The sequence below is a fragment of the Salvelinus fontinalis genome, chromosome 12 (genome assembly GCF_029448725.1).
Source record: "Salvelinus fontinalis isolate EN_2023a chromosome 12, ASM2944872v1, whole genome shotgun sequence".
NCBI classification, from domain to species: Eukaryota; Metazoa; Chordata; class Actinopteri; order Salmoniformes; family Salmonidae; genus Salvelinus; species Salvelinus fontinalis.
In genome coordinates this window covers 56,209,591-56,237,374 of record NC_074676.1, presented here as the reverse complement: position 1 = coordinate 56,237,374, position 27,784 = coordinate 56,209,591, and the positions used below count along the sequence as shown (strand labels likewise).

Genomic DNA, 27,784 nt, shown 5'->3' with positions numbered 1-27,784 from the left:
CTGGAGTCCTGTAACATCTGCAGTAAACCCATCATGGAGCGTATCCTGCGGGCGACAGGGAAGGCCTACCACCCCCACTGCTTCACCTGTGTGGTGTGTCAACGCAGCCTGGACGGTATCCCGTTCACCGTGGACGCTGCCAACCACATCCACTGCATCGACGACTTCCACAAGTAAGGGGCTGCCGCCAACTCACACGGACGGACACACGCTCCCCCCGCACATTACCATCGACACACACACACACACACACACACACACACACACACACACACACACACACACACACACACACACACACACACACACACACACACACACACACACACACACACACACACGCACACACACACAAGTATGTTAATAGGTCATAAATAGGCTATAAATTAATGCCTAGTTTATGAGGAGAGAAACAGAAGTACAAATGTCACTCTCACTACCTCACATTCAGTAAGTACAGGAGTCGTGTAGCGTACCCCTGTGGGTCAATTCCTCATCACAAGTCTGACCTCAACAAAGCAATCTCTGTGTTGAAGAACAGATTAGGCTTTTTTTTTTCACTGCCTGAGCTGTAATCTCACGAAGCCACCACCCACCTCACTTCCTGCTTCTGAGCCAATCACCAAGCCACCACCTACCTCACTTCCTGGTTCACTTCCTGGTTCTGAGCCGTTCATTGGGCCTCACGTCCAATCACCTGATAGGAGCAGAAACCTCTGTCTTCACTTCCTCATGGGTGTTCTTGTTAGAGAGGCCTGTTCCTCCAGTAGGAGTTTCCTATATGACTTTAGTTCAATGAGGCTTGAAGATCAGTAGTATTTGTATCTCTTTCTCTCTCAATTCAATTCAAAGGGCTTTATTGGCATGGGAGACATATGTTTAAATTGCCAAAGCAAGTGAAATAGACAGGAAGTTAACAAGTGGAATAGTAAACAAGGGAAATAAACAAAAAAATGTAAAAGAATAAAGACATTTCAAATGTCATACTATGTCTATATACAGTGTTGTAACGATGTACAAAAGGGAAAATAAATAAGCATAAATATGGGTTGTATTTACAATGGTGTTTGTTCTTCACTGGTTGCCCTTTTCTTGTGGCAACAGGTCACACATCTTGCTGCTGTGATGTCACACTGTGGTATTTCACCCAGTAGATATGGGAGTTTATCAAAATTTTCGAATTCTTTGTGGATCTGTGTAATCTGAGGGAAATATGTGTCTATAATATGGTGTTACATTGGGCAGGAGGTTAGGAAGTGCAGCTCAGTTTCCACCTCGTGTTGTGGGCCTTCGGTGGCCTTTCTCAATTACAAGGCTATGCTCACTGAGTCTCTACATTGTCAAGGATTTTCTTAATTTTGGGTCAGTCACAGTGGTCAGGTATTCTGCTATTGTGTACTGTCTGTTTAGAGCCAAATAACATTCCAGTTTGCTTAGGTCTAATTGTGTTACTGTCCTGGGGCTCTCTGGGCCTCTCTCTCGTCTCTGTCTCTGTCTCTCTTCTCTGTCTCTCTCTCTCTGTTTCTCATCTCTCTGTCTCTGGTCTCTGTCTCTCATCTCTGTCTCTCTCTCTCTCTGTCTCTCTGTCTCTCTCTCTGTCTTCTCTGTCTCTCATCTCTCTGTCTCTGGTCTCTGTCTCTCTCTCTGTCTTCCCTGTCTCTCATCTCTCTGTCTCTGGTCTCTGTCTCTCTCTCTGTCTTCCCTGTCTCTCTTTTTCTGTCTCTCTCCTCTGTCTCCCCCATTAGGAAGTTTGCCCCTCGTTGCTGTGTGTGTTCTGAGCCCATCATGCCAGCTCCAGGCCAGGAAGAGACTGTTCGTATCGTCGCCTTGGATCGAGACTTCCACGTTCAGTGTTACCGCTGTGAGGTGTGTATCTATAATGTTATCTCTGTGAGGTGTGTATCTACAGTGTTATCTCTGTGAGGTGTGTATCTACTATACAGTGTTACCTCTGTGAGGTGTGTATCTACAGTGTTACCTCTGTGAGGTGTGTATCTACTATACAGTGTTACCTCTGTGAGGTGTGTATCTACTATACAGTGTTACCTCTGTGAGGTGTGTATCTACAGTGTTACCTCTGTGAGGTGTGTATCTACAGTGTTACCTCTGTGAGGTGTGTATCTACAGTGTTACCTCTGTGAGGTGTGTATCTATAATGTTACCTCTGTGAGGTGTGTATCTACAGTGTTACCTCTGTGAGGTGTGTATCTACAGTGTTATCTCTGTGATGTGTATCTACAGTGTTACCTCTGTGAGGTGTGTATCTACAGTGTTACCTCTGTGAGGTGTGTATCTACTATACAGTGTTACCTCTGTGAGGTGTGTATCTACTATACAGTGTTACCTCTGTGAGGTGTGTATCTACTATACAGTGTTACCTCTGTGAGGTGTGTATCTACTATACAGTGTTACCTCTGTGAGGTGTGTATCTACAGTGTTACCTCTGTGAGGTGTGTATCTACTATACAGTGTTACCTCTGTGAGGTGTGTATCTACTATACAGTGTTACCTCTGTGAGGTGTGTATCTACTATACAGTGTTATCTCTGTGAGGTGTGTATCTACTATACAGTGTTACCTCTGTGAGGTGTGTATCTACTATACAGTGTTACCTCTGTGAGGTGTGTATCTACAGTGTTACCTCTGTGAGGTGTGTATCTACTATACAGTGTTACCTCTGTGAGGTGTGTATCTACTATACAGTGTTACCTCTGTGAGGTGTGTATCTACTATACAGTGTTACCTCTGTGAGGTGTGTATCTACTATACAGTGTTACCTCTGTGAGGTGTGTATCTACTATACAGTGTTACCTCTGTGAGGTGTGTATCTACAGTGTTATCTCTGTGAGGTGTGTATCTACTATACAGTGTTATCTCTGTGAGGTGTGTATCTACTATACAGTGTTACCTCTGTGAGGTGTGTATCTACAGTGTTACCTCTGTGAGGTGTGTATCTACAGTGTTACCTCTGTGAGGTGTGTATCTACTATACAGTGTTATCTCTGTGAGGTGTGTATCTACTATACAGTGTTACCTCTGTGAGGTGTGTATCTACTATACAGTGTTACTGCTGTGAGGTGTGTATCTACAGTGTTACCTCTGTGAGGTGTGTATCTACTATACAGTGTTACCTCTGTGAGGTGTGTATCTACAGTGTTACCTCTGTGAGGTGTGTATCTACTATACAGTGTTACCTCTGTGAGGTGTGTATCTACAGTGTTACCTCTGTGAGGTGTGTATCTACTATACAGTGTTACCTCTGTGAGGTGTGTATCTACTATACAGTGTTACTGCTGTGAGGTATGTATCTACTATACAGTGTTACCTCTGTGAGGTGTGTATCTACAGTGTTACCTCTGTGAGGTGTGTATCTACTATACAGTGTTACCTCTGTGAGGTGTGTATCTACTATACAGTGTTACCTCTGTGAGGTGTGTATCTACTATACAGTGTTATCTCTGTGAGGTGTGTATCTACAGTGTTACCTCTGTGAGGTGTGTATCTACAGTGTTACCTCTGTGAGGTGTGTATCTACTATACAGTGTTACCTCTGTGAGGTGTGTATCTACAGTGTTACCTCTGTGAGGTGTGTATCTACTATACAGTGTTACCTCTGTGAGGTGTGTATCTACAGTGTTACCTCTGTGAGGTGTGTATCTACAGTGTTACCTCTGTGAGGTGTGTATCTACTATACAGTGTTACCTCTGTGAGATGTGTATCTACAGTGTTACCTCTGTGAGGTGTGTATCTACTATACAGGGTTACCTCTGTGAGGTGTGTATCTACAGTGTTACCTCTGTGAGGTGTGTATCTACAGTGTTACCTCTGTGAGGTGTGTATCTACAGTGTTACCTCTGTGAGGTGTGTATCTACTATACAGTGTTACCTCTGTGAGGTGTGTATCTACTATACAGTGTTACCTCTGTGAGGTGTGTATCTACTATACAGTGTTACCTCTGTGAGGTGTGTATCTACTATACAGTGTTACCTCTGTGAGGTGTGTATCTACTATACAGTGTTACCTCTGTGAGGTGTGTATCTACTATACAGTGTTACCTCTGTGAGGTGTGTATCTACTATACAGGGTTACCTCTGTGAGGTGTGTATCTACAGTGTTACCTCTGTGAGGTGTGTATCTACTATACAGTGTTACCTCTGTGAGGTGTGTATCTACTATACAGTGTTACCTCTGTGAGGTGTGTATCTACTATACAGTGTTATCTCTGTGAGGTGTGTATCTACAGTGTTACCTCTGTGAGGTGTGTATCTACAGTGTTATCTCTGTGAGGTGTGTATCTACTATACAGTGTTATCTCTGTGAGGTGTGTATCTACTATACAGTGTTACCTCTGTGAGGTGTATATCTACAGTGTTACCTCTGTGAGGTGTGTATCTACAGTGTTACCTCTGTGAGGTGTATATCTACAGTGTTACCTCTGTGAGGTGTATATCTACTATACAGTGTTACCTCTGTGAGGTGTGTATCTACAATACAGTGTTACCTCTGTGAGGTGTGTATCTACTATACAGTGTTACCTCTGTGAGGTGTGTATCTACAGTGTTATCTCTGTGAGGTGTGTATCTACTATACAGTGTTACCTCTGTGAGGTGTGTATCTACAGTGTTATCTCTGTGAGGTGTGTATCTACTATACAGTGTTACCTCTGTGAGGTGTGTATCTACAGTGTTATCTCTGTGAGGTGTGTATCTACTATACAGTGTTACCTCTGTGAGGTGTGTATCTACTATACAGTGTTACCTCTGTGAGGTGTGTATCTACAGTGTTACCTCTGTGAGGTGTGTATCTACTATACAGTGTTACCTCTGTGAGGTGTGTATCTACTATACAGTGTTACTGCTGTGAGGTATGTATCTACTATACAGTGTTACCTCTGTGAGGTGTGTATCTACAGTGTTACCTCTGTGAGGTGTGTATCTACTATACAGTGTTACCTCTGTGAGGTGTGTATCTACTATACAGTGTTACCTCTGTGAGGTGTGTATCTACTATACAGTGTTATCTCTGTGAGGTGTGTATCTACAGTGTTACCTCTGTGAGGTGTGTATCTACAGTGTTACCTCTGTGAGGTGTGTATCTACTATACAGTGTTACCTCTGTGAGGTGTGTATCTACAGTGTTACCTCTGTGAGGTGTGTATCTACTATACAGTGTTACCTCTGTGAGGTGTGTATCTACAGTGTTACCTCTGTGAGGTGTGTATCTACAGTGTTACCTCTGTGAGGTGTGTATCTACTATACAGTGTTACCTCTGTGAGATGTGTATCTACAGTGTTACCTCTGTGAGGTGTGTATCTACTATACAGGGTTACCTCTGTGAGGTGTGTATCTACAGTGTTACCTCTGTGAGGTGTGTATCTACAGTGTTACCTCTGTGAGGTGTGTATCTACAGTGTTACCTCTGTGAGGTGTGTATCTACTATACAGTGTTACCTCTGTGAGGTGTGTATCTACTATACAGTGTTACCTCTGTGAGGTGTGTATCTACTATACAGTGTTACCTCTGTGAGGTGTGTATCTACTATACAGTGTTACCTCTGTGAGGTGTGTATCTACTATACAGTGTTACCTCTGTGAGGTGTGTATCTACTATACAGTGTTACCTCTGTGAGGTGTGTATCTACTATACAGGGTTACCTCTGTGAGGTGTGTATCTACAGTGTTACCTCTGTGAGGTGTGTATCTACTATACAGTGTTACCTCTGTGAGGTGTGTATCTACTATACAGTGTTACCTCTGTGAGGTGTGTATCTACTATACAGTGTTATCTCTGTGAGGTGTGTATCTACAGTGTTACCTCTGTGAGGTGTGTATCTACAGTGTTATCTCTGTGAGGTGTGTATCTACTATACAGTGTTATCTCTGTGAGGTGTGTATCTACTATACAGTGTTACCTCTGTGAGGTGTATATCTACAGTGTTACCTCTGTGAGGTGTGTATCTACAGTGTTACCTCTGTGAGGTGTATATCTACAGTGTTACCTCTGTGAGGTGTATATCTACTATACAGTGTTACCTCTGTGAGGTGTGTATCTACAATACAGTGTTACCTCTGTGAGGTGTGTATCTACTATACAGTGTTACCTCTGTGAGGTGTGTATCTACAGTGTTATCTCTGTGAGGTGTGTATCTACTATACAGTGTTACCTCTGTGAGGTGTGTATCTACAGTGTTATCTCTGTGAGGTGTGTATCTACTATACAGTGTTACCTCTGTGAGGTGTGTATCTACAGTGTTATCTCTGTGAGGTGTGTATCTACTATACAGTGTTACCTCTGTGAGGTGTGTATCTACTATACAGTGTTACCTCTGTGAGGTGTGTATCTACAGTGTTATCTCTGTGAGGTGTGTATCTATAATGTTACCGCTGTGAGGTGTGTATCTACTATACAGTGTTATCTCTGTGAGGTGTATATCTACTATACAGTGTTACCTCTGTGAGGTGTATATCTACTATACAGTGTTATCTCTGTGAGGTGTATATCTACTATACAGTGTTACCTCTGTGAGGTGTGTATCTACTATACAGTGTTACCTCTGTGAGGTGTGTATCTACAGTGTTACCTCTGTGAGATGTGTATCTACTATACAGTGTTATCTCTGTGAGGTGTGTATCTACTATACAGTGTTACCTCTGTGAGGTGTGTATCTACAGTGTTACCTCTGTGAGGTGTGTATCTACAGTGTTATCTCTGTGAGGTGTGTATCTACTATACAGTGTTACCTCTGTGAGGTGTGTATCTACTATACAGTGTTACCTCTGTGAGGTGTGTATCTACTATACAGTGTTACCTCTGTGAGGTGTGTATCTACTATACAGTGTTACCTCTGTGAGGTGTGTATCTACAGTGTTATCTCTGTGAGGTGTGTATCTACTATACAGTGTTACCTCTGTGAGGTGTGTATCTACTATACAGTGTTACCTCTGTGAGGTGTGTATCTATAATGTTACCGCTGTGAGGTGTGTATCTACTATACAGTGTTACCTCTGTGAGGTGTATATCTACTATACAGTGTTATCTCTGTGAGGTGTGTATCTACTATACAGTGTTATCTCTGTGAGGTGTGTATCTACTATACAGTGTTACCTCTGTGAGGTGTGTATCTACTATACAGTGTTACCTCTGTGAGGTGTGTATCTACAGTGTTACCTCTGTGAGGTGTGTATCTACAGTGTTATCTCTGTGAGGTGTGTATCTACTATACAGTGTTACCTCTGTGAGGTGTGTATCTACTATACAGTGTTACCTCTGTGAGGTGTGTATCTACAGTGTTATCTCTGTGAGGTGTGTATCTACTATACAGTGTTACCTCTGTGAGGTGTGTATCTACTATACAGTGTTACCTCTGTGAGGTGTGTATCTACAGTGTTATCTCTGTGAGGTGTGTATCTACTATACAGTGTTACCTCTGTGAGGTGTGTATCTATAATGTTACCGCTGTGAGGTGTGTATCTACTATACAGTGTTATCTCTGTGAGGTGTATATCTACTATACAGTGTTACCTCTGTGAGGTGTATATCTACTATACAGTGTTATCTCTGTGAGGTGTATATCTACTATACAGTGTTACCTCTGTGAGGTGTGTATCTACAGTGTTACCTCTGTGAGGTGTGTATCTACAGTGTTACCTCTGTGAGGTGTGTATCTACTATACAGTGTTACCTCTGTGAGGTGTGTATCTACTATACAGTGTTACCTCTGTGAGGTGTGTATCTACTATACAGTGTTACCTCTGTGAGGTGTGTATCTACAGTGTTACCTCTGTGAGGTGTGTATCTACTATACAGTGTTATCTCTGTGAGGTGTGTATCTACTATACAGTGTTACCTCTGTGAGGTGTGTATCTACTATACAGTTTTACTGCTGTGAGGTGTGTATCTATAATGTTACCGCTGTGAGGTGTGTATCTACTATACAGTGTTACCTCTGTGAGGTGTATATCTACTATACAGTGTTATCTCTGTGAGGTGTGTATCTACTATACAGTGTTATCTCTGTGAGGTGTGTATCTACTATACAGTGTTACCTCTGTGAGGTGTGTATCTACTATACAGTGTTACCTCTGTGAGGTGTGTATCTACAGTGTTACCTCTGTGAGGTGTGTATCTACAGTGTTATCTCTGTGAGGTGTGTATCTACTATACAGTGTTACCTCTGTGAGGTGTGTATCTACTATACAGTGTTACCTCTGTGAGGTGTGTATCTACAGTGTTATCTCTGTGAGGTGTGTATCTACTATACAGTGTTACCTCTGTGAGGTGTGTATCTACTATACAGTGTTACCTCTGTGAGGTGTGTATCTACAGTGTTATCTCTGTGAGGTGTGTATCTACTATACAGTGTTACCTCTGTGAGGTGTGTATCTATAATGTTACCGCTGTGAGGTGTGTATCTACTATACAGTGTTATCTCTGTGAGGTGTATATCTACTATACAGTGTTACCTCTGTGAGGTGTATATCTACTATACAGTGTTATCTCTGTGAGGTGTATATCTACTATACAGTGTTACCTCTGTGAGGTGTGTATCTACAGTGTTACCTCTGTGAGGTGTGTATCTACAGTGTTACCTCTGTGAGGTGTGTATCTACTATACAGTGTTACCTCTGTGAGGTGTGTATCTACTATACAGTGTTACCTCTGTGAGGTGTGTATCTACTATACAGTGTTACCTCTGTGAGGTGTGTATCTACAGTGTTACCTCTGTGAGGTGTGTATCTACTATACAGTGTTATCTCTGTGAGGTGTGTATCTACTATACAGTGTTACCTCTGTGAGGTGTGTATCTACTATACAGTTTTACTGCTGTGAGGTGTGTATCTACTATACAGTGTTACCTCTGTGAGGTGTGTATCTACAGTGTTACCTCTGTGAGGTGTGTATCTACTATACAGTGTTACCTCTGTGAGGTGTGTATCTACTATACAGTGTTACCTCTGTGAGTTGTGTATCTACTATACAGTGTTACCTCTGTGAGGTGTGTATCTACTATACAGTGTTACCTCTGTAAGGTGTGTATCTACAGTGTTACCGCTGTGAGGTGTGTATCTACTATACAGTGTTACTGCTGTGAGGTGTGTATCTACTATACAGTGTTACCTCTGTGAGGTGTGTATCTACTATACAGTGTTACCTCTGTGAGGTGTGTATCTACAGTGTTACCTCTGTAAGGTGTGTATCTACAGTGTTACCGCTGTGAGGTGTGTATCTACAGTGTTACCTCTGTGAGGTGTGTATCTACAGTGTTACCTCTGTGAGGTGTGTATCTACTATACAGTGTTACCTCTGTGAGGTGTGTATCTACTATACAGTGTTACCTCTGTGAGGTGTGTATCTACTATACAGTGTTACCTCTGTGAGGTGTGTATCTACAGTGTTACCTCTGTGAGGTGTGTATCTACTATACAGTGTTATCTCTGTGAGGTGTGTATCTACAGTGTTACCTCTGTGAGGTGTGTATCTACAGTGTTACCTCTGTGAGGTGTGTATCTACAGTGTTACCTCTGTGAGGTGTGTATCTACAGTGTTACCTCTGTGAGGTGTGTATCTACAGTGTTATCTCTGTGAGGTGTGTATCTACTATACAGTGTTATCTCTGTGAGGTGTGTATCTACAGTGTTACCTCTGTGAGGTGTGTATCTATAATGTTACCTCTGTGAGGTGTGTATCTACTATACAGTGTTACCTCTGTGAGGTGTGTATCTACAGTGTTACCTCTGTGAGGTGTGTGTCTACTATACAGTGTTACCTCTGTGAGGTGTGTATCTACAGTGTTACCTCTGTGAGGTGTGTATCTACTATACAGTGTTACCTCTGTGAGGTGTGTATCTACTATACAGTGTTACCTCTGTGAGGTGTGTATCTACAGTGTTATCTCTGTGAGGTGTGTATCTACTATACAGTGTTATCTCTGTGAGGTGTGTATCTACAGTGTTATCTCTGTGAGGTGTGTATCTACTATACAGTGTTATCTCTGTGAGGTGTGTATCTACTATACAGTGTTACCTCTGTGAGGTGTGTATCTACTATACAGTGTTACCTCTGTGAGGTGTGTATCTACTATACAGTGTTACCTCTGTGAGGTGTGTATCTACTATACAGTGTTACCTCTGTGAGGTGTGTATCTACTATACAGTGTTACCTCTGTGAGGTGTGTATCTACTATACAGTGTTACCTCTGTGAGGTGTGTATCTACTATACAGTGTTACCTCTGTGAGGTGTGTATCTACTATACAGTGTTACCTCTGTGAGGTGTGTATCTACTATACAGTGTTACCTCTGTGAGGTGTGTATCTACAGTGTTACCTCTGTGAGGTGTGTATCTACAGTGTTATCTCTGTGAGGTGTGTATCTACTATACAGTGTTACCTCTGTGAGGTGTGTATCTACAGTGTTATCTCTGTGAGGTGTGTATCTACTATACAGTGTTACCTCTGTGAGGTGTGTATCTACTATACAGTGTTACCTCTGTGAGGTGTGTATCTACAGTGTTATCTCTGTGAGGTGTGTATCTACTATACAGTGTTACCTCTGTGAGGTGTGTATCTATAATGTTACCGCTGTGAGGTGTGTATCTACTATACAGTGTTATCTCTGTGAGGTGTATATCTACTATACAGTGTTACCTCTGTGAGGTGTATATCTACTATACAGTGGTATCTCTGTGAGGTGTATATCTACTATACAGTGTTACCTCTGTGAGGTGTGTATCTACAGTGTTACCTCTGTGAGGTGTGTATCTACAGTGTTACCTCTGTGAGGTGTGTATCTACTATACAGTGTTACCTCTGTGAGGTGTGTATTTACTATACAGTGTTACCTCTGTGAGGTGTGTATCTACTATACAGTGTTACCTCTGTGAGGTGTGTATCTACAGTGTTACCTCTGTGAGGTGTGTATCTACTATACAGTGTTATCTCTGTGAGGTGTGTATCTACTATACAGTGTTACCTCTGTGAGGTGTGTATCTACTATACAGTGTTACTGCTGTGAGGTGTGTATCTACTATACAGTGTTACCTCTGTGAGGTGTGTATCTACAGTGTTACCTTTGTGAGGTGTGTATCTACTATACAGTGTTACCTCTGTGAGGTGTGTATCTACAGTGTTACCTCTGTGAGGTGTGTATCTACTATACAGTGTTATCTCTGTGAGGTGTGTATCTACAGTGTTACCTCTGTGAGGTGTGTATCTACAGTGTTACCTCTGTGAGGTGTGTATCTACAGTGTTACCTCTGTGAGGTGTGTATCTACAGTGTTACCTCTGTGAGGTGTGTATCTACAGTGTTATCTCTGTGAGGTGTGTATCTACTATACAGTGTTATCTCTGTGAGGTGTGTATCTACAGTGTTACCTCTGTGAGGTGTGTATCTATAATGTTACCTCTGTGAGGTGTGTATCTACTATACAGTGTTACCTCTGTGAGGTGTGTATCTACAGTGTTACCTCTGTGAGGTGTGTATCTATAATGTTACCTCTGTGAGGTGTGTATCTACAGTGTTACCTCTGTGAGGTGTGTGTCTACTATACAGTGTTACCTCTGTGAGGTGTGTATCTACAGTGTTACCTCTGTGAGGTGTGTATCTACTATACAGTGTTACCTCTGTGAGGTGTGTATCTACTATACAGTGTTACCTCTGTGAGGTGTGTATCTACAGTGTTATCTCTGTGAGGTGTGTATCTACTATACAGTGTTATCTCTGTGAGGTGTGTATCTACAGTGTTATCTCTGTGAGGTGTGTATCTACTATACAGTGTTATCTCTGTGAGGTGTGTATCTACTATACAGTGTTACCTCTGTGAGGTGTGTATCTACTATACAGTGTTACCTCTGTGAGGTGTGTATCTACTATACAGTGTTACCTCTGTGAGGTGTGTATCTACTATACAGTGTTACCTCTGTGAGGTGTGTATCTACTATACAGTGTTACCTCTGTGAGGTGTGTATCTACTATACAGTGTTACCTCTGTGAGGTGTGTATCTACTATACAGTGTTACCTCTGTGAGGTGTGTATCTACAGTGTTACCTCTGTGAGGTGTGTATCTACAGTGTTATCTCTGTGAGGTGTGTATCTACTATACAGTGTTACCTCTGTGAGGTGTGTATCTACTATACAGTGTTACCTCTGTGAGGTGTGTATCTACTATACAGTGTTACCTCTGTGAGGTGTGTATCTACAGTGTTACCTCTGTGAGGTGTGTATCTACTATACAGTGTTATCTCTGTGAGGTGTGTATCTACAGTGTTACCTCTGTGAGGTGTGTATCTACAGTGTTACCTCTGTGAGGTGTGTATCTACAGTGTTACCTCTGTGAGGTGTGTATCTACAGTGTTACCTCTGTGAGGTGTGTATCTACAGTGTTATCTCTGTGAGGTGTGTATCTACTATACAGTGTTATCTCTGTGAGGTGTGTATCTACAGTGTTACCTCTGTGAGGTGTGTATCTATAATGTTACCTCTGTGAGGTGTGTATCTACTATACAGTGTTACCTCTGTGAGGTGTGTATCTACAGTGTTACCTCTGTGAGGTGTGTATCTATAATGTTACCTCTGTGAGGTGTGTATCTACAGTGTTACCTCTGTGAGGTGTGTGTCTACTATACAGTGTTACCTCTGTGAGGTGTGTATCTACAGTGTTACCTCTGTGAGGTGTGTATCTACTATACAGTGTTACCTCTGTGAGGTGTGTATCTACTATACAGTGTTACCTCTGTGAGGTGTGTATCTACAGTGTTATCTCTGTGAGGTGTGTATCTACTATACAGTGTTATCTCTGTGAGGTGTGTATCTACAGTGTTATCTCTGTGAGGTGTGTATCTACTATACAGTGTTATCTCTGTGAGGTGTGTATCTACTATACAGTGTTACCTCTGTGAGGTGTGTATCTACTATACAGTGTTACCTCTGTGAGGTGTGTATCTACTATACAGTGTTACCTCTGTGAGGTGTGTATCTACTATACAGTGTTACCTCTGTGAGGTGTGTATCTACTATACAGTGTTACCTCTGTGAGGTGTGTATCTACTATACAGTGTTACCTCTGTGAGGTGTGTATCTACTATACAGTGTTACCTCTGTGAGGTGTGTATCTACTATACAGTGTTACCTCTGTGAGGTGTGTATCTACTATACAGTGTTACCTCTGTGAGGTGTGTATCTACAGTGTTACCTCTGTGAGGTGTGTATCTACAGTGTTATCTCTGTGAGGTGTGTATCTACTATACAGTGTTACCTCTGTGAGGTGTGTATCTACAGTGTTATCTCTGTGAGGTGTGTATCTACTATACAGTGTTACCTCTGTGAGGTGTGTATCTACTATACAGTGTTACCTCTGTGAGGTGTGTATCTACAGTGTTATCTCTGTGAGGTGTGTATCTACTATACAGTGTTACCTCTGTGAGGTGTGTATCTATAATGTTACCGCTGTGAGGTGTGTATCTACTATACAGTGTTACCTCTGTGAGGTGTGTATCTATAATGTTACCGCTGTGAGGTGTGTATCTACTATACAGTGTTATCTCTGTGAGGTGTATATCTACTATACAGTGTTACCTCTGTGAGGTGTATATCTACTATACAGTGTTATCTCTGTGAGGTGTATATCTACTATACAGTGTTACCTCTGTGAGGTGTGTATCTACAGTGTTACCTCTGTGAGGTGTGTATCTACAGTGTTACCTCTGTGAGGTGTGTATCTACTATACAGTGTTACCTCTGTGAGGTGTGTATTTACTATACAGTGTTACCTCTGTGAGGTGTGTATCTACTATACAGTGTTACCTCTGTGAGGTGTGTATCTACAGTGTTACCTCTGTGAGGTGTGTATCTACTATACAGTGTTATCTCTGTGAGGTGTGTATCTACTATACAGTGTTACCTCTGTGAGGTGTGTATCTACTATACAGTGTTACTGCTGTGAGGTGTGTATCTACTATACAGTGTTACCTCTGTGAGGTGTGTATCTACAGTGTTACCTTTGTGAGGTGTGTATCTACTATACAGTGTTACCTCTGTGAGGTGTGTATCTACTATACAGTGTTACCTCTGTGAGTTGTGTATCTACTATACAGTGTTACCTCTGTGAGGTGTGTATCTACTATACAGTGTTACCTCTGTAAGGTGTGTATCTACAGTGTTACCGCTGTGAGGTGTGTATCTACTATACAGTGTTACTGCTGTGAGGTGTGTATCTACTATACAGTGTTACCTCTGTGAGGTGTGTATCTACTATACAGTGTTACCTCTGTGAGGTGTGTATCTACAGTGTTACCTCTGTAAGGTGTGTATCTACAGTGTTACCGCTGTGAGGTGTGTATCTACAGTGTTACCTCTGTGAGGTGTGTATCTACAGTGTTACCTCTGTGAGGTGTGTATCTACTATACAGTGTTACCTCTGTGAGGTGTGTATCTACTATACAGTGTTACCTCTGTGAGGTGTGTATCTACTATACAGTGTTACCTCTGTGAGGTGTGTATCTACTATACAGTGTTACCTCTGTGAGGTGTGTATCTACTATACAGTGTTACCTCTGTGAGGTGTGTATCTACTATACAGTGTTACCTCTGTGAGGTGTGTATCTACAGTGTTACCTCTGTGAGGTGTGTATCTACAGTGTTATCTCTGTGAGGTGTGTATCTACTATACAGTGTTACCTCTGTGAGGTGTGTATCTACAGTGTTATCTCTGTGAGGTGTGTATCTACTATACAGTGTTACCTCTGTGAGGTGTGTATCTACTATACAGTGTTACCTCTGTGAGGTGTGTATCTACAGTGTTATCTCTGTGAGGTGTGTATCTACTATACAGTGTTACCTCTGTGAGGTGTGTATCTATAATGTTACCGCTGTGAGGTGTGTATCTACTATACAGTGTTATCTCTGTGAGGTGTATATCTACTATACAGTGTTACCTCTGTGAGGTGTATATCTACTATACAGTGTTATCTCTGTGAGGTGTATATCTACTATACAGTGTTACCTCTGTGAGGTGTGTATCTACAGTGTTACCTCTGTGAGGTGTGTATCTACAGTGTTACCTCTGTGAGGTGTGTATCTACTATACAGTGTTACCTCTGTGAGGTGTGTATCTACTATACAGTGTTACCTCTGTGAGGTGTGTATCTACTATACAGTGTTACCTCTGTGAGGTGTGTATCTACAGTGTTACCTCTGTGAGGTGTGTATCTACTATACAGTGTTATCTCTGTGAGGTGTGTATCTACTATACAGTGTTACCTCTGTGAGGTGTGTATCTACTATACAGTGTTACTGCTGTGAGGTGTGTATCTACTATACAGTGTTACCTCTGTGAGGTGTGTATCTACAGTGTTACCTCTGTGAGGTGTGTATCTACTATACAGTGTTACCTCTGTGAGGTGTGTATCTACTATACAGTGTTACCTCTGTGAGTTGTGTATCTACTATACAGTGTTACCTCTGTGAGGTGTGTATCTACTATACAGTGTTACCTCTGTAAGGTGTGTATCTACAGTGTTACCGCTGTGAGGTGTGTATCTACTATACAGTGTTACTGCTGTGAGGTGTGTATCTACTATACAGTGTTACCTCTGTGAGGTGTGTATCTACTATACAGTGTTACCTCTGTGAGGTGTGTATCTACAGTGTTACCTCTGTAAGGTGTGTATCTACAGTGTTACCGCTGTGAGGTGTGTATCTACAGTGTTACCTCTGTGAGGTGTGTATCTACAGTGTTACCTCTGTGAGGTGTGTATCTACTATACAGTGTTACCTCTGTGAGGTGTGTATCTACTATACAGTGTTACCTCTGTGAGGTGTGTATCTACTATACAGTGTTACCTCTGTGAGGTGTGTATCTACAGTGTTACCTCTGTGAGGTGTGTATCTACTATACAGTGTTATCTCTGTGAGGTGTGTATCTACAGTGTTACCTCTGTGAGGTGTGTATCTACAGTGTTACCTCTGTGAGGTGTGTATCTACAGTGTTACCTCTGTGAGGTGTGTATCTACAGTGTTACCTCTGTGAGGTGTGTATCTACAGTGTTATCTCTGTGAGGTGTGTATCTACTATACAGTGTTATCTCTGTGAGGTGTGTATCTACAGTGTTACCTCTGTGAGGTGTGTATCTATAATGTTACCTCTGTGAGGTGTGTATCTACTATACAGTGTTACCTCTGTGAGGTGTGTATCTACAGTGTTACCTCTGTGAGGTGTGTATCTATAATGTTACCTCTGTGAGGTGTGTATCTACAGTGTTACCTCTGTGAGGTGTGTGTCTACTATAAAGTGTTACCTCTGTGAGGTGTGTATCTACAGTGTTACCTCTGTGAGGTGTGTATCTACTATACAGTGTTACCTCTGTGAGGTGTGTATCTACTATACAGTGTTACCTCTGTGAGGTGTGTATCTACAGTGTTATCTCTGTGAGGTGTGTATCTACTATACAGTGTTATCTCTGTGAGGTGTGTATCTACTATACAGTGTTACCTCTGTGAGGTGTGTATCTACTATACAGTGTTACCTCTGTGAGGTGTGTATCTACTATACAGTGTTACCTCTGTGAGGTGTGTATCTACTATACAGTGTTACCTCTGTGAGGTGTGTATCTACTATACAGTGTTACCTCTGTGAGGTGTGTATCTACTATACAGTGTTACCTCTGTGAGGTGTGTATCTACTATACAGTGTTACCTCTGTGAGGTGTGTATCTACTATACAGTGTTACCTCTGTGAGGTGTGTATCTACTATACAGTGTTATCTCTGTGAGGTGTGTATCTACAGTGTTACCTCTGTGAGGTGTGTATCTACTATACAGTGTTACCTCTGTGAGGTGTGTATCTACAGTGTTACCTCTGTGAGGTGTGTATCTACAGTGTTACCTCTGTGAGGTGTGTATCTACTATACAGTGTTACCTCTGTGAGGTGTGTATCTACTATACAGTGTTACCTCTGTGAGGTGTGTATCTACAGTGTTATCTCTGTGAGGTGTGTATCTACTATACAGTGTTATCTCTGTGAGGTGTGTATCTACTATACAGTGTTACCTCTGTGAGGTGTGTATCTACTATACAGTGTTACCTCTGTGAGGTGTGTATCTACTATACAGTGTTACCTCTGTGAGGTGTGTATCTACTATACAGTGTTACCTCTGTGAGGTGTGTATCTACTATACAGTGTTACCTCTGTGAGGTGTGTATCTACTATACAGTGTTACCTCTGTGAGGTGTGTATCTACTATACAGTGTTACCTCTGTGAGGTGTGTATCTACTATACAGTGTTACCTCTGTGAGGTGTGTATCTACTATACAGTGTTATCTCTGTGAGGTGTGTATCTACAGTGTTACCTCTGTGAGGTGTGTATCTACTATACAGTGTTACCTCTGTGAGGTGTGTGTTTTGTGTAATTGTACTGTATGTACTTCATGAACTGCACAGAGTATACCAAACATTAGGGACACCTTTCTAATATTGAGTTGCCCCCCTGCTTGACATTAGAACAGCCTCAATTCATCGGGTCGTGGACTCAAGACTTAAAAATCCTTCTTTAACTTGTCTCCTCCCCTTCATCTACACTGATTGAAGTGGATTTAACAGGTGACATCAATAAGGGATCATAGCTTTCACCTGGATTCACCTGGTCAGTCTGTCATGGAAAGATGTTTGGTCAACTCTGTGTATATCAGCCATGTGTAATGTTTGGTAGAGCATGGTGACAGATGTCTGTCTCTCACGTGTCTGCCTGTCTGTGTGTGCCTCTCACGTGTCTGCCTGTCTGTGTCTGTCTCTCACGTGTCTGCCTGTCTGTGTCTGTCTCTCACGTGTCTGCCTGTCTGTGTGTGCCTCTCACGTGTCTGCCTGTCTGTGTGTGTCTCTCACGTGTCTGCCTGTCTGTGTGTCTCTCACGTGTCTGCCTGTCTGTGTGTGTCCCTCACGTGTCTGCCTGTCTGTGTGTGTCTCTCACGTGTCTCCCTGTCTGTGTGTGTCCCTCACGTGTCTGCCTGTCTGTGTGTGTCCCTCACGTGTCTGCCTGTCTGTGTGTGTCCCTCACGTGTCTGCCTGTCTGTGTGTGTCTCTCACGTGTCTGCCTGTCTGTGTGTGTCCCTCCCCTGCAGGACTGTGGTTCTCTGCTGTCTGAGGGGGACAACCAGGGCTGTTACCCTCTGGACGGCCATGTCCTCTGTAAGAGCTGTAACACCAGTCGTATCCAGGCCCTCACCGCCAAGGCTACCACTGACCTCTGAGCCCCCAGCCCTGCTACCCCGCTTCCCGCTAAGCGCTCCCCCGGTCCAGCCCGGTCACCTCTACTGCCTGGCTGGCTGCCCTTCAGCCCGACACGCACACACACACACACACACACACACCCACACGCACACACACACACACACACACACACGCACGCATCTATGAATATTATGAAATTGCTAATGGGGAGAAACGAGGATGTGATGTCCCTGAAATGTTGACAGTCTCGGTACGATCGTCAGCCTGTTGATACCTTTATTGCTGTCGTTATTATTATATTATTATTAATGCCTGTTCCCTCTACTTGCATTTACTCTTTGACATTGTAGTCGCCTAGCAGACACCCCTTATTCAGAGAGATTCACAGTAGAGTCAGCAGACACCCCTTATTCAGAGAGATTCACAGTAGAGTCAGTAGACACCCCTTATTCAGAGAGATTCACAGTACAGTCAGTAGACACCCCTTATTCAGAGAGATTCACAGTAGAGTCAGCAGACACCCCTTATTCAGAGAGATTCACAGTAGAGTCAGTAGACACCCCTTATTCAGAGAGATTCACAGTACAGTCAGTAGACACCCCTTATTCAGAGAGATTCACAGTACAGTCAGTAGACACCCCTTATTCAGAGAGATACACAGTACAGTCAGTGTACATCTTTGATTTCTTCCTCATTTTTATTGCTGTTGTTTCTCCTAGTTGACTAGCAGATTGTCTCCTGTCCTGTCATGTCATGGGTGCGGACCAATTGGTAGCCTATTCCCTATATACAAGTCTAGTACTTTGGGCCATGGTTTACAATAGTGTACTGTAATAGGGAATAGGCTGTCATTTGTGACGTCTCCGCGGTCCTTCATTCCAATATGCCCGAGCTGATCTGGTCTCTCTGATCTCTGGCCTGTTTAACATCTTCACAGTACTTAATTAAGCCATAAAGCATGACTGGGGTGTGGTATATTGGCCATATACCACAAATCCCCGAGGTGTCTTATTGCTATTATAAACTGGTTACCAATGTAATTAGAGCAGTAAAAATAAAATGTTTTGTCATACCTGTGGTATACGGTCTGGTTGTCAGCCAATCAGCATTCAGGGCTGGAAACACCCAGTTTATAATAGAAGATATTCAACACGTGGAGAAGAGACTGATTGGCTGACTGGCTGACTGGCTGGCTGACTGACTGGCTGGCTGGCTGACTGACTGGCTGACTGACTGACTGGCTGGCTGGCTGGCTGACTGACTGGCTGACTGACTGGCTGGCTGGCTGGCTGACTTACTGACTGGCTGACTGACTGATTGGCTGACTGACTGGCTGGCTGGCTGGCTGACTTACTGACTGGCTGACTGGCTGGCTTGCTGGCTGACTGGCTGACTGATTGACTGACTGACTGATTGGCTGACTGACTTACTGACTGGCTGGCTGACTTACTGACTGGCTGGCTGACTTACTGACTGGCTGGCTGACTGGCTGACTGATTGGCTGGCTGGCTGACTTACTGACTGGCTGACTGCCTGGCTGGCTTGCTGGCTTGCTGACTGGCTGGCTGGCTGGCTGGCTGGCTGACTGGCTGGCTGACTGGCTGACTGACTGGCTGACTGACTGACTGGCTGACTGGCTGACTGACCTTTTTAAATTCCAGTCAATTCAGGATGTAAAACAAACTCCCAATTCCAAATGTTCCTCATTGAAAAACATTGAAGCGAATTGGAATTTCAGTGTACTTCCTGAATTGACTGGAATTGAAATGGAATTGACCCCAGCCCTGGCTTAATGTATACAGAGAGTGGACCAAGCCTCTCAACCGTGACCTCTCAACTCTAACAGATGGTTCCTAAGCCGTGACCTCTCAACTCTAACAGATGGTTCCTAAGCCGTGACCTCTCAACTCTAACAGATGGTTCCTAAGCCGTGACCTCTCAACTCTTAACAGCTGGTTCCTAAGCCGTGACCTCTCAACTCTTAACAGCTGGTTCCTAAGCCGTGACCTCTCAACTCTTAACAGCTGGTTCCTAAGCCGTGACCTCTCAACTCTTAACAGCTGGTTCCTAAGCCGTGACCTCTCAACTCTTAACAGCTGGTTCCTAAACCGTAACCTCTGAACTCTTAACAGCTGGTTCCTAAGCCGTGACCTCTCAACTCTTAACAGCTGGTTCCTAAGCCGTGACCTCTCAACTCTTAACAGCTGGTTCCTAAACCGTAACCTCTGAACTCTTAACAGATGGTTCCTAAGCTGTGACCTCTCAACTCTTAACAGATGGTTCCTAAGCCGTGACCTCTCAACTCTTAACAGCTGGTTCCTAAACCGTAACCTCTGAACTCTTAACAGATGGTTCCTAAGCTGTGACCTCTGAACTCTTAACAGATGGTTCCTAAGCCGTGACCTCTCAACTCTTAACAGATGGTTCCTAAGCCGTGACCTCTCAACTCTTAACAGCTGGTTCCTAAGCCGTGACCTCTCAACTCTTAACAGCTGGTTCCTAAACCGTAACCTCTCAACTCTTAACAGCTGGTTCCTAAGCCGTGACCTCTGAACTCTTAACAGCTGGTTCCTAAGCCGTGACCTCTGAACTCTTAACAGCTGGTTCCTAAGCCGTGACCTCTGAACTCTTAACAGCTGGTTCCTAAGCCGTGACCTCTGAACTCTTAACAGCTGAGTTAGCTGAATGCTCTGCCTGCCGGAATCCATTTTCATCACACCTCTTGTCTATAAGGAGAGAGGAACGGGTTGTCAGTTTTTATAAGAAACGTTGTTTTATGTTTTTTTTTCTTCGAATGCTGAGAATGCGTCATAAATAGCACCCTATTCTCTATCTAGTGCACTACTTTTGGCCAGAGCTCTATGGGCCGTTTGTCAAACGTAGTGCACTATGAAGGGAATAGGGTGCCATTTGGTACGGAACCACAGATGAACAGCAACTCCCCAGATCCCACAGCAAACATCCAGCCTGCTCTATGTAACGAACAAACACCGTGAGTGATAAACACACATCACGATGGTCCACCAAACATCCAGCCTGCTCTATGTAACGAACAAACACCGTGAGTGATAAACGCACATCACGATGGTCCTCCAAACATCCAGCCTGCTCTATGTAACGAACAAACACCGTGAGTGATAAACACACATCACGATGGTCCTCCAAACATCCAGCCTGCTCTATGTAACGAACAAACACCGTGAGTGATAAACGCACATCATGATGGTCCTCCAAACATCCAGCCTGCTCTATGTAACGAACAAACACCGTGAGTGATAAACACACATCACGATGGTCCACCAAACATCCAGCCTGCTCTATGTAACGAACAAACACCGTGAGTGATAAACGCACATCACGATGGTCCTCCAAACATCCAGCCTGCTCTATGTAACGAACAAACACCGTGAGTGATAAACACACATCACGATGGTCCTCCAAACATACAGCCTGCTCTATGTAACGAACAAACACCGTGAGTGATAAACACACATCACGATGGTCCTCCAAACATCTAATTATGTGTTGTTGTTGAAACAGGATGTACTGTACAGTTGAAGAAGTCGGAAGTTTACGTACACCTTCGCCAAGTACACTTCAACTGAGTTTTTCACAATTCCTGACTTGTAATCCTAGTAAAAAAATTCCCTGTCCTAGGTCAGTTAGGATCACCACTTTATTTTAAGAATGTGAAATGTCAGAATAATATTAGAGAGAATTATTTATTTCAGCTTTTATTTCTTTCATCACATTCCCAGTGGGTCAGAAGTTTACATACACTCAATTAGTATTTGGTAGCATTGCCTTTAAAATTGTTTAACTTGGGTCAAACGTTCGAAATGTCTAAAGCCATGACATCATTTTCTGGAATTTTCCAAGCTGTTTAAAAGGCACAGTCAATTTAAGTGTATGTAAACTTCTGACCCACTGGAATTGTGATACAGTGAAGTATAAGTGAAATAATCTGTCTGTAAACAATTGTTGGAAAAATGACTTGTGTCACGCACAAAGTAGATGTCCTAACCTACATGCCAAAACTATAGTTTGTTAACAAGACATTTGTAGAGTGGTTGAAAAATGAGTTTTAATGACTCCAACCTAAGTGTATGTAAACTTCTGACTTCAACTGTATTTAATCCTTTTGAAGTTATAATATTGCATTGATTTGGAGTGGCGATGAGTTGTCATGGTGATTCTGAGGCCTTAACTAAAGGAGACCAAAGTCTGTTCAATACTTCGCTCAGTCATGATACAATGATATACTTCTTTAAGCCAAGTAGAATAATGCCTATCTTATTCATAATAAAATGATGTACTTCTTTAAGCCAATTACGATGCTTTTCTGACTTGATGCACATCTCAGTTCACTGTATTAATTTAGAGAGTTTACAGTAATTCACATCCCAGTTCACTGTATTAATTTAGAGAGTTTACAGTATTTCACATCCCAGTTCACTGTATTAATTTACAGTAATTCACATCCCAGTTCACTGTATTAATTTGGAGAGTTTACAGTAATTCACATCCCAGTTCACTGTATTAATTTAGAGAGCATACAGTAATTCACATCCCAGTTCACTGTATTAATTTAGAGAGTTTACAGTAATTCACATCACAGTTAGCTGTATTAATTTAGAGAGTTTACAGTAATTCACATCCCAGTTCACTGTATTAATTTAGAGAGTAATTCACATCCCAGTTCACTGTATTAATTTAGAGTTTATACAGTAATTCACATCCCAGTTCACTGTATTAATTTAGAGATTATACAGTAATTCACATCCCAGTTCACTGTATTAATTTAGAGAGCATACAGTAATTCACATCCCAGTTCACTGTATTAATTTAGAGAGTTTACAGTAATTCACATCACAGTTAGCTGTATTAATTTAGAGAGTTTACAGTAATTCACATCCCAGTTCACTGTATTAATTTAGAGAGTAATTCACATCCCAGTTCACTGTATTAATTTAGAGTTTATACAGTAATTCACATCCCAGTTCACTGTATTAATTTAGAGATTATACAGTAATTCACATCCCAGTTCACTGTATTAATTTAGAGAGTATACAGTAATTCACATCCCAGTTTACTGTATTCATTTAGAGAGTTTACAGTAATTCACATCCCAGTTCACTGTATTCATTTAGAGAGTTTACAGTAATTCACATCCCAGTTCACTGTATTAATTTAGAGAGTTTACAGTAATTCAGTTCCATACACAAGGTTAAGAGATACTCTTACAGAGTATCCGTATAGAAATGCTGATAAGAATCTCTTTCTGGGAAATAAATTGAAAAGAAGCAGAAAGAGACGTTATGCAAGTTGCAACATATAAACATCGCTGTCAGTGATCGCTATAAACATCTCTGTCAGTGATCGCTATAAACATCTCTGTCAGTGATCGCTATAAACATCTCTGTCAGTGATCGCTATAAACATCTCTGTCAGTGATCGCTATAAACATCTCTGTCAGTGATCACTATAAACATCTCTGTCAGTGATCGCTATAAACATCTCTGTCAGTGATCGCTATAAACATCTCTGTCAGTGATCGCTATAAACATCTCTGTCAGTGATCGCTATAAACATCTCTGTCAGTGATCGCTATAAACATCTCTGTCAGTGATCGCTATAAACATCTCTGTCAGTGATCGCTATAAACATCTCTGTCAGTGATCGCTATAAACATCTCTGTCAGTGATCGCTATAAACATCTCTGTCAGTGATCGCTATAAACATCTCTGTCAGTGATCGCTATAAACATCTCTGTCAGTGATCGCTATAAACATCTCTGTCAGTGATCGCTATAAACATCTCTGTCATTTTCCCTTAAAACGATCTGGTTCAGCATTCATTGGCTGGAGGCCACGGTGGTAATCAAATCAAATCAAAAGGTACAAACCTGTAGAGAGCTGTTAGATTTATTATCCCTCTGTGTGTTTTCTTGGTTTAAGTAAATAAGTATTTTCTGAACCGAAGTGGTTTAAAGTACTGTAAGTTTTAAAAAAATATTACTTTAAAGTACTACTTAAGTAGTTTTTTGGGGGGTATCTGTACTTTACTATTTATATTTTTGACAACTTTTATTTTTACTTCACAACATTCCTAAAGGAAAATAATGTACTTTTTTACTCTCATACATTTTCCCCTGACACCCAAAAGTATGTGTTACATTCAGCATTCTCAAGCAGGACAGCAATACGGTCCAATTCACACACTTTATCGAGAGACGGTTATCCCCACTGCCTCTGATCTGGTGCACTCCACTAAGCACACACCGTGCGTTTGTAAATTACTTCAGAGTGGTGGAGTGTGTCCCCCGGCTATCCGTAAATTAAAAAACTTAAGAGAATATCATGCCGTCGGGAATTTGATTTATAGCCTTTTTTACTTTATCCTAACAGTTTAGTACTTTTCCCACCGTTGTACTTGAAGTACATTTTAAAACCAGATACTTTTTTACTCAAGTGGTATTTTAACTGGGAGATTTTCACTTTTACTCGAGTCATTTTCTATTAAGGTATCTTTCATTTGACTCAAATAGGACATTGAAGTAGTTGTTCCTGCTATAAACTCACTATTTTGTTTTTTTGATCTAAAATAAATAAATAAACAAAAGAAGATTCATATCGATGTTGTAATTGTTTTTGTATAATTAATTGCATTGACATTTTATTCCTAAAGATATGGAGAACATTTGACTATTAAAGGAGATACTATTTCAACAGATTTGACCGTACACATAGTTCTTCGTGAAACCCCTTTTTTTGTCAAAAACAATCCTCGTGCTTTAGGTCTACGCTGTGTTGTGAGTCACTGTTTCCGTCTATAGGTTTTTACCCCATTGACATCCATCCATTTGTTTTATGTGGTGTGTAGGCTCATCTCTTAGATGAATTGTAGATGGGACAAGAAGGGAGTATGATATTCCCTGACACATTTACTCCGAATGAGTGTTTGAAACATGTGGTGGAAATATTTTCAAGTCTCATGTACTGCAGGTTGATCTTTTTTTTTTAGGCCTATGTTATCTTCACAAATTAATTCCTTAATTAAATGTACTTGGAATAAACGTTTAATTACTAATTCTCTCTAATAACTCTCTCTATCGTGATGTGAAAAAAGCCAAACAAAACATAATTTGACATTGTGACTTCCTTCTTACGTGGCTTGTTATTGTTTCCCAGTGAGACCCCCCTCAGCCCTGTTCTTTGTGTTGCAACGTGCATGTTGGGTGATGGGTACGGTGTCTTTTTTGGGCCTATGATTGTCTAAGGCTGTGCTAACTGTCTGTGGCTAGTTCATCTGTTCACATACAAACAAGTGGCGCTATAGGAGCATATTGTTATCCAGTAGGGCTGAAGGATGTACGGTCATCACCAAGCCCTAACCAAGGTAGAGAGGGGGTCGGAACCCATACTGAAGGCTGTACTGTCATCACCAGACCCTAACCAAGGTAGAGAGGGGTCTGAACCCATACTGAAGGCTGTACTGTCATCACCAGGCCCTAACCAAGGTAGAGAGGGGGTCTGAACCCATACTGAAGGCTGTACTGTCATCACCAGACCCTAACCAAGGTAGAGAGGGGGTCTGAACCCATACTGAAGGCTGTATGGTCATCACCAGACCCTAACCAAGGTAGAGAGGGGGTCTGAACCCATACTGAAGGCTGTACCATCATCACCAGACCCTAACCAAGGTAGAGAGGGGGTCTGAACCCATACTGAAGGCTGTACCATCATCACCAGACCCTAACCAAGCTAGAGAGGGGTCTGAACCCATACTGAAGGCTGTACCATCATCACCAGACCCTAACCAAGGTAGAGAGGGGTCTGAACCCATACTGAAGGATGTACCATCATCACCAGACCCTAACCAAGGTAGAGAGGGGTCTGAACCCATACTGAAGGCTGTACCATCATCACCAGACCCTAACCAAGGTAGAGAGGGGTCTGAACCCATACTGAAGGATGTACCATCATCACCAGACCCTAACCAAGGTAGAGAGGGGTCTGAACCCATACTGAAGGCTGTACCATCATCACCAGACCCTAACCAAGGTAGAGAGGGGTCTGAACCCATACTGAAGGCTGTACTGTCATCACCAGGCCCTAACCAAGGTAGAGAGGAGGTCTGAACCCATACTGAAGGCCGTATGGTCATCACCAGACCCTAACCAAGGTAGAGAGGGGGTCTGAACCCATACTGAAGGCTGTACCATCATCACCAGACCCTAACCAAGGTAGAGAGGGGGTCTGAACCCATACTGAAGGCTGTATGGTCATCACCAGACCCTAACCAAGCTAGAGAGGGGTCTGAACCCATACTGAAGGCTGTACCATCATCACCAGACCCTAACCAAGGTAGAGAGGGGTCTGAACCCATACTGAAGGCTGTATGGTCATCACCAGGCCCTAACCAAGGTAGAGAGGGGTCTGAACCCATACTGAAGGCTGTACCGTCACCACGACACCAATACTAGTATTTTAATCCACAATGGACAGTTGTCACACATTATTTAAATACATTTTTACTCTAATACCATACCAAGGAAGTAACGGATGGCTCGATCAGGTCGATCGATATACCGGTAGCCTCATTGTGTCCCCCTCCCTTTGCTCATCAAAGCTTTGCTATTTTTTTTTTTTTACATTTAAACAATTATTGATATAAACAAGTATATGAGGTGACAGAAACGGCTTGAGGGGACAGGAAGAAAGTGTTTGTGTTGTGTTACGTACATTCTTCCATTCCATTGTATTTCTGTTGTCAACAACAGCCACTTTTTTAATTTTGTATTTTTTTTTTGCTGCAAATTGTCTTTGGCTACATTCTCCATGCCTGTAGCACAGCTTGTACTGTGTCCCAAATGGTGCCCTATACCCTATGTAGTGCACTACTTTTGGACTAGATCTCTAAGGGTCCTGCTCTGAAGTAGTGGACGATAGAGGGCATAGGATACCCTTTGGGGCAGACGCTCTGTGTCATCTACAGTAATGTCGTACCTTTCCATGTCTAACAGGTACTATTTAGCACTCTGAAATATCATGAGTGGTGATGTGTGATACGGACAGAGGAGGCTGGTGATGGGAGGACGGGTCGTAGTAAATGGCTGGAACGGTGTAAATGGAATATAGCGTCAGACAAATGGAAACCGCGTGTTTTGGAGTGTCTTTGATACCGATCCATTTCATCCGGTTCCAGACGTTACCACGGGCCCATCCTCCGATTTATAGTGACACCAGCCACCGCTGGATACGTGCGTGAGCAACACATGGAACGTCGAATTGCCAATGATAAGATGATATAGTCATTGATGTAATGTAATCCAATAAAACACGATGTGACCCTCTGCTGCTAAAGTTAATTACACCCTAATTTTTTGGCTGTACACATTGTACGCCACGTCTTATTGGCTGTACACATTGTACGCTACATTACATTGGACCTTTGGCAGGAACATCTTGTCATGTTAAATCCAATTCCTTCAATAAAAGCTTTGCAACAGCCCCGTGTGTGTGTGTGTGTGTGTGTGTGTGTGTGTGTGTGTGTGTGTG

General features: G+C 42.4%; 1 protein-coding gene across 1 annotated transcript; it reads left to right on the top strand.

Moving 5' to 3' along the window:
* On the top strand, positions 1-27,737 carry LOC129867620 (lipoma-preferred partner homolog). Its single transcript, XM_055941136.1, has 3 exons — positions 1-173; positions 1,746-1,866; positions 18,116-27,737. The coding sequence occupies exons 1-3, from the start codon at positions 34-36 to the stop codon at positions 18,242-18,244; spliced, it is 390 nt and encodes a 129-aa protein (XP_055797111.1). The 5' UTR covers positions 1-33; the 3' UTR covers positions 18,245-27,737.
* The last annotated feature ends 47 nt before the right edge of the window (positions 27,738-27,784 follow it).